The 12,500-nt window shown below is 44.3% G+C and overlaps 1 protein-coding gene across 4 annotated transcripts in view; it reads right to left on the bottom strand.

Annotated features, from left to right (window-relative positions):
- LOC124038019 (low-density lipoprotein receptor-related protein 8-like) overlaps positions 1-12,500 on the bottom strand; it is a 309,270-nt gene that overhangs the window by 6,197 nt on the left and 290,573 nt on the right. For all 4 annotated transcript variants that reach the window (XM_046353379.1, XM_046353380.1, XM_046353377.1 and 1 more), the window contains exons 15-16: positions 10,616-10,768; positions 9,713-10,111 (exon numbers count right to left, since the gene is read on the bottom strand). In XM_046353379.1, the coding sequence (XP_046209335.1) occupies positions 9,713-10,111; positions 10,616-10,768 (552 nt within the window). The remainder of the gene's footprint in view (positions 1-9,712; positions 10,112-10,615; positions 10,769-12,500) is intronic.

Below are 12,500 nucleotides of genomic sequence, written 5' to 3'. Positions count from 1 at the left end.
CCTCTCTTCCTAAAATTATCAGCAGAAATTGTTGCAACCCCTATTACCAGCCTCCCTCTCTTTTGTGTCGTCTGAGATCCCCAAAGATTGGATTGGAAATCTGCCGTGGTCATCCCCCTTTTCAAAGGGGGAGACAGTCTAGATCCAAACTGTTATAGACCTATATCCATCCTGCCATTCCTTTCTAAAATCTTCGAAAGCCAAGTTAATAAACAGATCACCGACCATTTTGAATCCCGCCGTACCTTCTCCGCTATGCAATCTGTTTTCCGAGCTGGTCATGCGTGCACCTCAGCCACGCTCAAGGTCCTAAACGATATCATAACCACAATTGATAAAAGACAGTACTGTGCAGCCGTCTTCATCGACCTGGCCAAGGCTTTTGACTCTGTCAATCACTGCATTCTTATCTACAGGCTTTGGCTTCTCAAATGACTGCCTCGCCTGGTTCACCAACTACTTCTCAAATAGAGGTCAGTGTGACAAATCGGAGGGCCTGTTGTACGGACCTCTGGCAGTCTCCATGGGGGTGCCACAGGGTTAAATTCTCAGGCCGACTCTTTTCTCTGTATATATCAATGATGTCGCTCCTGCTGCTGGTGATTCTCTGATCCACCTCTATACCATTCTGTATAGATCTGGACCTTCTTTGGACACTGTGCTAACAAACCTCCAAATGAGCTTCAATGCCATACAACACTCCTACTGTGGCCTCCAACTGCTTTTAAATGCTAGTAAAACTAGCACCCTCACCCTCCCGCCCGACTAGCATCACTACTCTGAACGTTTCTGACCTAGAATATGTGGACAACTACAAATACCTGGGTGTCTGGTTAGACTGTAAACTCTCCTTCCAGACTCACATTAACCTGTTGAGTGTAGGGTGCAGTATTTTGATATTTGGATGAAAAACGTACCCAAATGAAACTGCCTATTTCTCAGGCCCAGAATCTAGAATATGCATATCATTGTCAGATTGGGATAGAAAACACACTTAAAGTTTCCAAAACTGTCAAAATATTGTCTGAGTATAACAGAACTGATATTACAGGTGAAAACCTGAGGAAAATCCAACCAGGAAGTGCCTAAGAGAAACAAATCTCTCTGTTCCATTGCATGCCTTCCCTCCATTTAAAGGGATATCAACCAGATTCCTTTCTCTATGGCTTCCACATGGTCTGAACAGTCTTTAGACATAGTTTCAGGCTTTTATTCTGAAAAATGAGTGAGAATGATCTCATCGAGTCAGTGGATGGCTTGGTGCCAGCAGAGTTTTGCATGCGCAACAGCTTGGAGCAGACATTTTTTCTCTCTCTCTCCTATTGAAAAAGCTATGGTCCGGTTGAAATATTATTGATTATTTATTGTAAAAACAACCTAAGGATTGATTATAAAAAACATTTGACATGTTTCTACAAACTACGGATACTATTTGGAATTTTCATCTGCCTGTCATGACCTGCACGAGACTGTGGATTTCTGAACAAAACGCGCCAACCAAATGGAGGTTTTTGGATATAAAAATAATATTTATCGAACTAAAAGGAACATTTATTGTGTAACTGGGAGTCTCGTGAGTGCAAACATCCGAATATCATCAAAGGTAAGCGAGTCATTTGATTGCTTTTCTGTCTTTCGTGACCAATCTACTTTGCTGCTAGCTGTTTGTAATGTTTTGTCTGCTGAGAGAGATGTCCTAACATAAACGCTTGGATAGCTTTTGCTGTAAAGCTTTTTTGAAAACTGACACGCCAGGTGGATTAACAACAAGCTACGCTGTGTTTTGCTATATTGCACTTGTGATTTCAATTCAGTGGATGTTGACGAAAATGATCCCGCTAACGGGATGGGTGCGCCAAGAAGTTAAGCATCTCCAATCCAAAATTAAATCTGGAATTGGCTTCCTATTTGGCATCAAAGCCTCCTTCCTTCATGCTGCCAAACATTCCTTCGTAAAACTGACTATTCTACCAATCCTTGACTTCGGCGATGTCATTTACAAAATAACCCCCAACACTCTACTCAGCAAACTGGATGTAATCTATCACGGTGCCATCCGTTTTATCACCAAAGCCCCATATACTACCCAACACTGCGACCTGTATGCTCTCGTTGGCTGGCCCTCACTACATATCCGTCGCCAAACCCACTGGCTCCAGGTCATCTATAAGTCTTTGCTAGGTAAAGCCCCGCCTTATATTATTATTATCTCAGCTCACTGGTCACCATAGCAACACCCGACCATAGCATGCACTCCAGCAGGTATATTTACTGGTCATCCGCAAAGCCAACACGTCCTTTGGCCACCGTTCCTTCCAGTTCTCTGCTGCCAATGACTGGAACGAATTGCAAAAATCTCTGAAGCTGGAGTCTTATATCTCCCTCTATAACTTTAAGCATCAGTTGTCAGAGCAGCTTACCGATCACTCAACCTGTACACAGCCAATCTGTAAATAGCACACCCAACTACCTCATCCCCATATTGTTACTTATCCTCTTGCTCTTTTGCACCCCAGTATTTCTACCTGCACATCATCATCTGCACATCTATCACTCCAGTATTAATGCTAAATTGTAAATATTTCACCTCTATGGCCTCTATTTATTGCCTTACCTCCCTACTCTTCTACATTTGCACACACTGTACACAGATTATTCTATTGTGTTATTGACTGTACGGTTGTTTATGTGTAACTCTGTGTTGTTGTTTTTGTCACACTGCTTTGCTTTATCTTGGCCAGGTCGCAGTTGTAAATGAGAACTTGTTCTCAACTGGCCTACCTGGTAAAATAAAGGTGAAATAAAAAATTATTAAATAAAATAGAGGCAGTGCCCTCCCTTCTTCCCTATACCTCTCATGTTTTGTCTAATGGTCCCTTGTCCCACCGTATCATCTCCCCTCTCCCCCATCTCTCCCCTTCACCTCTAACCCAGGTTTGTGTGGACCTCAGGCCTTCTCGAGGAAATAAATCCAGCCTCATCTCCCCATTAGGGCTGTTGGGCCATTAGCACCACTCTAATTATCCAGCTATAATGGAGCCTAGCCTGGGAGATTAACAGGGCAGATCATAACGACTACAGCCGCATAATGATAGTCTCCACACAATCAGATAGTGAATGAATCTATCACACACACACACACACACACACACACACACACACACACACACACACACACACACACACACACACACACACACACACACACACACACACACACACACACACACACACACACACACACACACACACACACACACACACACACACACACACACACACACACACACACACACACACACACACACACACACACACACACACGTGAGTGAGTCTAATACTCTAAACTGGAGGTATTGTACAGTAGTTTCTGACTAAGCGAAAGTGGAGGAAATGTCACGTGGTTCCCAAAGCATGAGTGACGTCCAATAGGCTCTAAGACTCCAAAAGGGGATTAATCAAATCATATTAAAATGTGTTATGAAAGAACTGGCCCCGAGGCTCTGGAGGGTGGGAACTGTGGAATGAGGGGACTGAAGTTGCTGAAAAGAGTGAATTTCATTATGGACTATTATTATTGGGGACGGATTTTACAGTAGCGCACAGAACATACACTTGATCCATTTTGACTGTCTCTGAACCTCAACCTGTCGGGTTACTCTCTCTCTCGTTCTCTCTCTCTGCTCTCTCTCTCTCTCTCTCTCTCTCTCTCTCTCTCTCTCTCTCTCTCTCTCTCTCTCTCTCTCTCTCTCTCTCTCTCTCTCTCTCTCTCTCTCTCTCTCTCTCTCTCTCTCTCTCTCTCTCTCTCTCTCTCTCTCTCTCTCTCTCTCTGTGTCTGTGGGAGCTGTACCCGTGTTTTGTTACAACACCACTATCCACTGTTTCGCTTTCATCTTTTAGTTGCAGCGCCTGTGCCTTTTCCGCTCTGCCGCGCACAGCGTAATGCAACACACGTATAGCAGCTGATGTCGGCAAAACCCTCCAACTCGGAATAACACACGACCTGTGGGTTCGGGAAATGGGGAAAACTGCTCGTTGTGTCCCATTTTCCCCCGTCCATCTCCGCCCGCCTCCCTACGACTGTTTGCTGTGTAGTAGTAGGAGCATTTTTCCTTCTTAGAACATTGGAACATGCTTTTGCTTCTGAAGTCTGATTTGTTAGGGGACCACAGAGAGACTGCTTACTGGAACATCCCCTCCCAACTCTTCCTAAAACTGTCTCCCATTCCCTCTTCTTCCTCTATACATAATTTTCTGTCAGCTCACTAAACTCTCCTCTTAACTCCCATCTGTTCTCTCCGTCCTCTACTCTCTAACTCTTCCTCTCACCCTTAGGCTCTCTCTCTCTCCATCACTTTAAACTATACCTTTCTCATCCCTTCGTTCCCCCTCCTCTCTGTACCACATTGCCAAATCCCAACCATCTCCTTACTCCTTCCCTCTTCTCTATTCAACTCTCTGCCCCCCAGCTTCTATCCCTCTCTCTCACTATACCGTGTCTGTAGAGTGATCAGCAATGGTTCGACCTATATAGTCCAGACTCCAGAGCAGGCTCACCACATTCATAGTTTAGCCTAGCGTGGTTCTGCTGCTTACTCTCGCTGTGCTCCTCCTCATAAATAACTACTACACACACAAATCAATATGAACACTTCCCAGAGACTGTCGTAACAAACTCTGGCCTGACGGTGGCGCTCTATCGCCTGAGAAGGTATACAACACTGTCTGTTCACTATATTCACTATATATATATATATATATATATATATATATATATATATATATATATATATATATATATATATACACACACACACATACATACACAGTTGAAGTCGGAAGTTTACATACACTTAGGTTGGAGTCATTAAAACTCGTTTTTCAAGCACTCCACAAATTTCTTGTGAACAAACTACAGTTTTGGCAAGTCGGTTAGGACATCTACTTTGTGCATGTAACAAGTAATTTTTCCAATATTTGTTTACAGACAGATTATTTCACTTATAATTCACTGTATCACAATTCCTGTGGGTCAGAAGTTTACATACACTAAGTTGACTGCCTTTAAACAGCTTGGAAATTTCCAGAAAATTATGTCATGGCTTTAGAAGCTTCTGATAGGCTAATTGACATCATTTGAGTCAATTGGAGGTGTACCTGTGGATGTATTTCAAGGCCTACCTTCAGTGCCTCTTTGCTTGACATCATGGAAAAATCAAAAGAAATCAGCCAAGACCTCAGAAAAATAATTGTAGACCTCCACAAGTCTGGTTCATCTTTGGGAGCAATTTCCAAACACCTGAAGGTACCACGTGCATCTGTACAAACAATAGTACGCAAGTATAAACACCATGGGACCACGCAGCCGTCATACCACTCAGGAAGGAGACGCGTTCTGTCTCTTAGAGATAAACGTACTTTGGTGCGAAAAGTGCAAATCAATCCCAGAACAACAGCAAAGGGCCTTGTGAAGATGCTGGAGGAAACAGGTACAAAAGTATCTATATCCACAGTAAAACGACTCCTATATCGACATAACCTGAAAGGCCGCTCAGCAAGGAAGAAACCAGTGCTCCAAATCCGCCATAAAAAAGACAGACTACAGTTTGCAACTGCACATGGAGACAAAGATCCTACTCTTTGGAGAAATGTCCTCAGGTTTGATGAAACAAAACTACAACTGTTTGGTCATAATGAGGAAAACTGTTTAGAGGAAAAAGGGGGGAGGCTTGCAAGCCGAAGAACACCATCCCAACCGTGGCAGCATCATGTTGCGGGGGTGCTTTGCTGCAGGAGGGACTGGTGCACTTCACAAAATAGATGGCAGCATGAGGAGGAAAATTATGTGGATATATTGAAGCAACATCTCAAGACATCAGTCAGGAAGTTAAAGCTTGGCTGTTCTTTAAAAGTGCCTTCCTCACCATCTTAAAATAAGCATGCCCCCCTCAAAAAATGTAGAACTAGGAATAGATATAGTTCTTGGTTCACGCCAGACCTGTCTGCCCTTGACCAGCACAAAAACATCCTGTGGCGTTCTGCATTAGCATGAAATAGCTCCCGTGATATGCAACTTTTCAGGGAAGTTAGGAACCAATATACACAGGCAGTTAGGAAAGCTAAGGCTAGCTTTTTCAAACATAAATTTGCATCCTGTAGTACTAACTCAAAAAAGTTCTGGAACACTGTAAAGTTCATGGAGAATAAGAGCACCTCCTCCCAGCTGCCCACTGCTCTGAGGCTAGGAAACACTGTCACTTTCTCCTTTACCCAAATCCAGATAGCCAATGTTCTGAAAGAGCTGCAAAATCTGGACCCCTACAAATCAGCCGGGCTAGACAATCTGGACCCTCTCTTTCTAAAATTATCTGCAGAAATTGTTGTAACCCCTATTACTAGCCTGTTCAACCTCTCTTTCGTATCGTCTGAGATTCCCAAAGATTGGAAAGCTGCCGCGGTCATCCCCCTCTTCAAAGGGGGTGACACTCTAGACCCAAACTGCTACAGACCTATATCTATCCTACTCTGTCTTTCTAAGGTCTTCGAAAGCCAAGTTAACAAACAGATTACTGACCATTTTGAATCACATCGTACCTTCTCCGCTATGCAATCTGGTTTCAGAGCTGGTGATGGATGCACCTCAGCCATGCTCAAGGTTCTAAATGACATCATAACCGCCATCGTTAAGAGACATTACTGTGCAGCCATATTCATCGACCTGGCCAAGGCTTTCGACTCTGTCAATCACAACATTATTATTGGCAGACTCGACAGCCGTGGTTTCTCAAATTATTGGCTCGCCTGGTTTACCAACTACTTCTCTGATAGAGTTCAGTGTGTCAAATCGGAGGGCCTGTTGTCTGGACCTCTGACCGTCTCTATTGGTGTGCCACAGGGTTCAATTCTCGGGCCGACTCTCTTTTCTGTATACATCAATGATGTTGCTCTTGCTGCTGGTGATTCTCTGATCCACCTCTACGCAGATGACACCATTCTGTATACTTCTGGCCCTTCTTTGGACACTGTGTTAACTAACCTCCAGACGAGCATCAATGCCATACAACTCTCCTTCCGTGGCCTCCAACTGCTCTTAAATGCAAGTAAAACTAAATGCATGCTTTTCAATCGATCGCTGCCCGCACCTGCTCGCCCGTCCAGCATCACTACTCTGGACGGCTCTGACTTAGAATATGTGGACAACTACAAATACCTGGGTGTCTGGTTAGACTGTAAACTCACCTTCCAGACTCACATTAAGCATCTCCAATCCAAAATTAAATCTAGAATCGGCTTCCTATATCGCAACAAAGCATCCTTCACTCATGCTGCCAAACATACCCTCGTAAAACTGATCACCCTACTGATCCTCGACTTCGGTGATGTTATCTCTAAAATAGCCTCCAACACTCTACTCAACAAACTGGATGCAGTCTATCACAGTGCCATCCGTTTTGTCACCAAAGCCCCATACACTACCCACCATTATGACCTGTACGCTCTCGTTGGTTGGCCCTCGCTTCATACTCGTCGCTAAACCCACTGGCTACAGGTTATCTACAAGCCTCAGCTAGGTAAAGCCCTGCCTTATCTCAGCTCACTGGTCACCATAGCAGCACCCACTCATAGCACGCGCACCAGCATGTATATCTCACTGGTCACCCCCAAAGTCAATTCCTCCTTTGGTCGACTTTCCTTCCACTTCTCTGCTCCCCATGACTGGAACGAATTGCAACAATCTCTGAAGCTGAAGACTCACATCTCCCTCACTAGCTTTAAGCACCAACTGTCAGAGCAGTTTACAGATCACTGCACCTGTACTTAGACTATCTGTAAACAGCCCATCTATCTACCTACCTCATCCCCATACTGGTATTTATTTATTTATTTTGCTCCTTTGCACCCCAGTATCTCTACCTGCACATTCATCTTCTGCCGATCTACCATTCCAGTGTTTAATTGCTATATTGTAATTACTTCGCCACCATGGCCTATTTATTTCCTTAACTTACCTCATTTGCACTCACTGTATATAGACTTTTTGTTTTCTTTTGTTCTACTGTATTATTGACTGTATGTTTTGTTTATTCCATGTGTAACTCTGTGTTGTTGTATGTGTCGAATTGCTACGCTTTATCTTGGCCAGGTCGTCGTTGCAAATGAGAACTTGTTCTCAACTAGCCTACCTGTTAAATAAAGGTGAAATGAAATAAATAAATAAATAATATAGGTCGTAAATGGACAATGACCCCAAGCATACTAACAAAGTTGTGGCAAAATGGCTTAAGGACAACAAAGTCAAGGTATTGGAGTGGCCATCACAAAGCCCTGACCTCAATCCTATAGAACATTTGTAGGCAGAACTGAAAAAGCCTGTGTGAGCAAGGAGGCCTACAAACCTGACTCAGTTACACCAGCTCGGTCAGGAGGAATGGGCCAAAATTCACCCAACTTATTGTGAGAAGCTTGTGGAAGGCTAATCGAAACATTTGTCCCAAGTTTAACAATTTAAAGGCAATAATACCAAATACTAATTGAGTGTATGTAAACTTCTGACCCACTGAGAATGTGATGAAAGAAATAAAAGCTGAAATAAATCATTATCTCTAATATTATTCTGACATTTCACATTCTTAAAATAAAAGTGGTGATCCTAACTGACCTAAGACAGGGAATTTTTATTCGGATTAAATGTCAGGAATTGTGAAAAACTTAGTTTAAATGCATTTGGCTGAGGTGTGTGTAAACGTCCGACTTCAACTGTATGTAGGCTTGAGTCTTCCAGTGTGTTTTGCTGAGTGTCTTCATCAAGCTGAAAGAGCCCGATGAGAGTGGTGTAAGTTGAATCATTGATTTTCTATTGTCTGTTCAGCACACAGTTTTAACACAGCGCGGATGTGTGTCCCGTTGTTACAACTATAATCACAACCGACTTTGTTGTCTTGAAAAAGATTGCATAGGAAACACATTTTGAGCAATTTAAGTCATTTTCATTGTCATTTCATTGTTGTTTTCCATATACAGTATGTTGCTCTCAAGCTGTCGTTGCCAATAAAGCTTGATTGATAGGAGGCCGACAAAAGGAAAAGGGAATGAGTCCTGGAGAGAGAGAGAGAGACAGGCAGAGCGAGAGAAAGAAAAAGTGATCCCAGGTTTGCAGGACTCAAGATGACAGATGAGGGAAGGGACAATGGGACGGGACAATGGGAAGGGACAATGGGAAGGGACAATGGGAAGGGACAATGGGAAGGGACAACGGGTCTGAAAGCGTAAGTTAGCGTTTCTGCATGAGCACTTCGTGACAACTGCTGGTGTAAAAAAGGGCTTGAAAAATCGAATGTGATTGATTGATTGACAGGTAAACCACACCCCTCTGATGAGGAGAGGAGTGGCAGGGTGGACAGAGTGATTCTCTCATACACTGTAGAGCGTGGCCGAGTCTCTCATTACACACTCAAACTGTCTGTCACAGGTAAAGAGAAGAGAGGTGGAGAACAGAGGGAAGAGCGCTCGGGAGAGTAGCCGCTCCGTCGTTGTGACAAGAGTACGTAACCGTTGATGCAAATCTGTATCTGTTCATACATGTACACACACACACACACACACACACACACACACACACACACACACACACACACACACACACACACACACACACACACACACACACACACACACACACACACACACACACACACTTCTGAAAGCCACTTACAGCGGTGGGAGAGGTTAGCGTTCTCTCTCTGAATGTTGTTCGGGGGTAGAGGGGGGCTGTGTGTGGAGGTGGAGCGGGGACCAGGGGTGGAGGTTGCAGGCAACGTGGTGGTGGATGAGGAGGTGGAGGGGGGTGTCCTCCATGAAGCTGTGGTCCTGGGGGGAGGAGGAGGGGGGGACGTTGTAGGAGCTGTGGTCGACCGTGTGGTGCTGGGCTGACGTGTGGTTTTGGCCGTATGTGGTCGTGCATTTGTGGAGGTGGTTGTAGGAGCAGCTGTGGTAGTACTGGTTGGAGTCGTGGTTGTAGAAGTAGCTGTGGTTGTAGTCGTGGTTGTAGTCGGAGCTGGGGTGGAAGTAGGGGTGGTCGTGGTAGGAGCTGCTGTGGTTGTCTTGGGTTTGACTGCAGGGGGGAAGAGCACATTAAACAGAGACCCGAGAGTTATCAGGCTGGCAGCTCGGCTGATAGCACAGACAAGCGTTTCACCGTAAACAGACACAGACAGCTGTACAGTTTACATGAACAGACACCAACAAAAATGGGTCTGAACTACTCAAAACTGCCTTCTCTGCACTTACAACTCAGAAAATGCTTGTAGAGCATTATAGGGAATACACCATTATGTATTTATTTAGTTTCTCTGCAGTACAGTTATTTTCTCTCTCTCTCTCTCTCTCTCTCTCTCTCTCTCTCTCTCTCTCTCTCTCTCTCTCTCTCTCTCTCTCTCTCTCTCTCTCTCTCTCTCTCTCTCTCTCTCTCTCTCTCTCTCTCTCTCTCTCTCTCTCTCTCTCTCTCTCTCAGATGAGGACAGTTTCATTGGCAGATGGGATCTTTGTCTGTTTGGCATGCGGGAGAGCTGTAAAGTGGGGGAAGAACAAGTTTCGCGAAGGGGTTTAAACAGTTTACCTGAGACACAGCGCCTCATGTCGGGCCCTAGCTCCATGTCATCGGGGCAGGCGCAGGTGTACTTGGGGGAGTGGTCTGTGATCTGTGGGGCTTTGAGACACAGGTACTGACAGCCTCCGTTAGGTAGACTGCCCATGTTACAGCTGTCTGGAGCTATGGGAGAAGAAACACCCGAGACATATCATACATCATTGTGAAGTGGGTAACAGGTCTGGGTAACAGGTCTGGGTAACAGGTCTGGGTAACAGGTCTCTCTCAACCGCATTATACAACAATGACTTCAAATAGAATCCCAAGTTCAAGAACACCGGGAGGTGGCAGCACGGCAAAACGTTTTTTTTTTTTTTTTTTTAGAATATTATGTAGCTACGTTACAAAACAACCCCCTTCGCATCCTATAAGGCTGCACACACCCTCACTAGGTCTAAATCTGACTTGAGAGAGCATCTTTGACATTCTTTGAACTGGGCTTCCAGGGACTGGAGAAGGAGCTTTCGTGTTCCCTATAGTATACAACTCTGAAGAGGAGATGGGAGAGGATGACAATAACAAGCGATGGGACGTGTGCTGTTATACAGGAGGACGCTGCAAACCCTGCAGAGAACTCGCAATACTCTGCTCTCACAGAAACTCAACTTCCAAAGTTCAGTTTCACAAAAAAGAAAGAACAGCTGAGGGGAAAATATACTGAACAAAAAAAAAAAAAAATTAAAAATTAAAAAAAGATTGAATTACTGTTCATAGAAGGAAATTGGTCGGGCCAATCCGAATGAGTTTTCCCCCACAAAAGGGTGTTATTACAGACAGTAACGCTCCTCAGTTTCATCAGCTGTCTCCGGTGGCTGGTCTCAGATGATCCCGCAGGTGAAGAAGCCCGGATGTGGAGGTCCAGAGCTGGCGTGGTTACACGTGGTCTGCGGTTGAGAGGGCGGTTGGTCGTACTGCCTAATTCTCTAAAACGACGTTGGAGGCGGCTTATGGTAGAGAAATTAACATGAAATGACCAGTTCTGGTGGACATTCCTGCAGTCTTCATGCCAATTGCACACTCCCTCAAAACTTCTGTTGCATTTTGTTGTGTGACAAAACTGCACATTTTAGATTGGCCTTTGATTGTGCCCCAGCACAAGGTGCACCTGTGTATGATCATGCTGTTTAATCAGATTCTTGATATGCCACACCTGTCAGGTGGATGCATGATCTTTTCCAAATTTATATCCTAACAGGGATATAAACAAAATTGTGCATTTGAGAGAAATAAGATGTCTGTGCGTATGGAACATTTTCTGGGATCTTTTATTTCAGTTCATGAAACATGGGACCAACACTTTACATGTTGCATTCATCCTTTTGTTCAGCATAAAAAGTATTTTCTGAAATGTGTACATCTAAAAATGCCTGAAAATTAACGTGATCTTTTCACAGGATATGAAAATAGAACCTGTTATGCAGGTGAATGAGGACCCAAAAGCGACTTGGCGAAAACAGAGTTTTTAATCCAGTAAGATACTTAACAAAACAAAAGGCATAATACTACTCGTAAAGACGAGAACAGACTGGAGACTAGATCAAGAACTGCAGGTTGCCTCGGGAAGGCACTTGAACCTAGCAGACTCAGACACCTGCTCACCACGCAGCATCTGAGGGAAACACGACACGACAGGGCAAAACATAGACACAGCACGGTGAATATAGACAAGGATCCGACAGGGCAGGTACGGAAAACAAGGAGAGAAATAGAGACTCTAATCAGGGAAAAGGATCGGGAACAGGTGTGGGAAGACTAAATGATTGATTAGGGGAATAGGAACAGCTGGGAGCAGGAACGGAACGATAGAGAGAAGAGAGAGCGAGAGAGTGAGAGAGGGAGGGGGAGAGAGAGGGAT

The sequence above is a fragment of the Oncorhynchus gorbuscha genome, linkage group LG06 (genome assembly GCF_021184085.1).
Source record: "Oncorhynchus gorbuscha isolate QuinsamMale2020 ecotype Even-year linkage group LG06, OgorEven_v1.0, whole genome shotgun sequence".
NCBI classification, from domain to species: Eukaryota; Metazoa; Chordata; class Actinopteri; order Salmoniformes; family Salmonidae; genus Oncorhynchus; species Oncorhynchus gorbuscha.
Note: the sequence above shows the minus strand (reverse complement) of the source record. Positions and strands in the feature narration are given on the sequence as shown.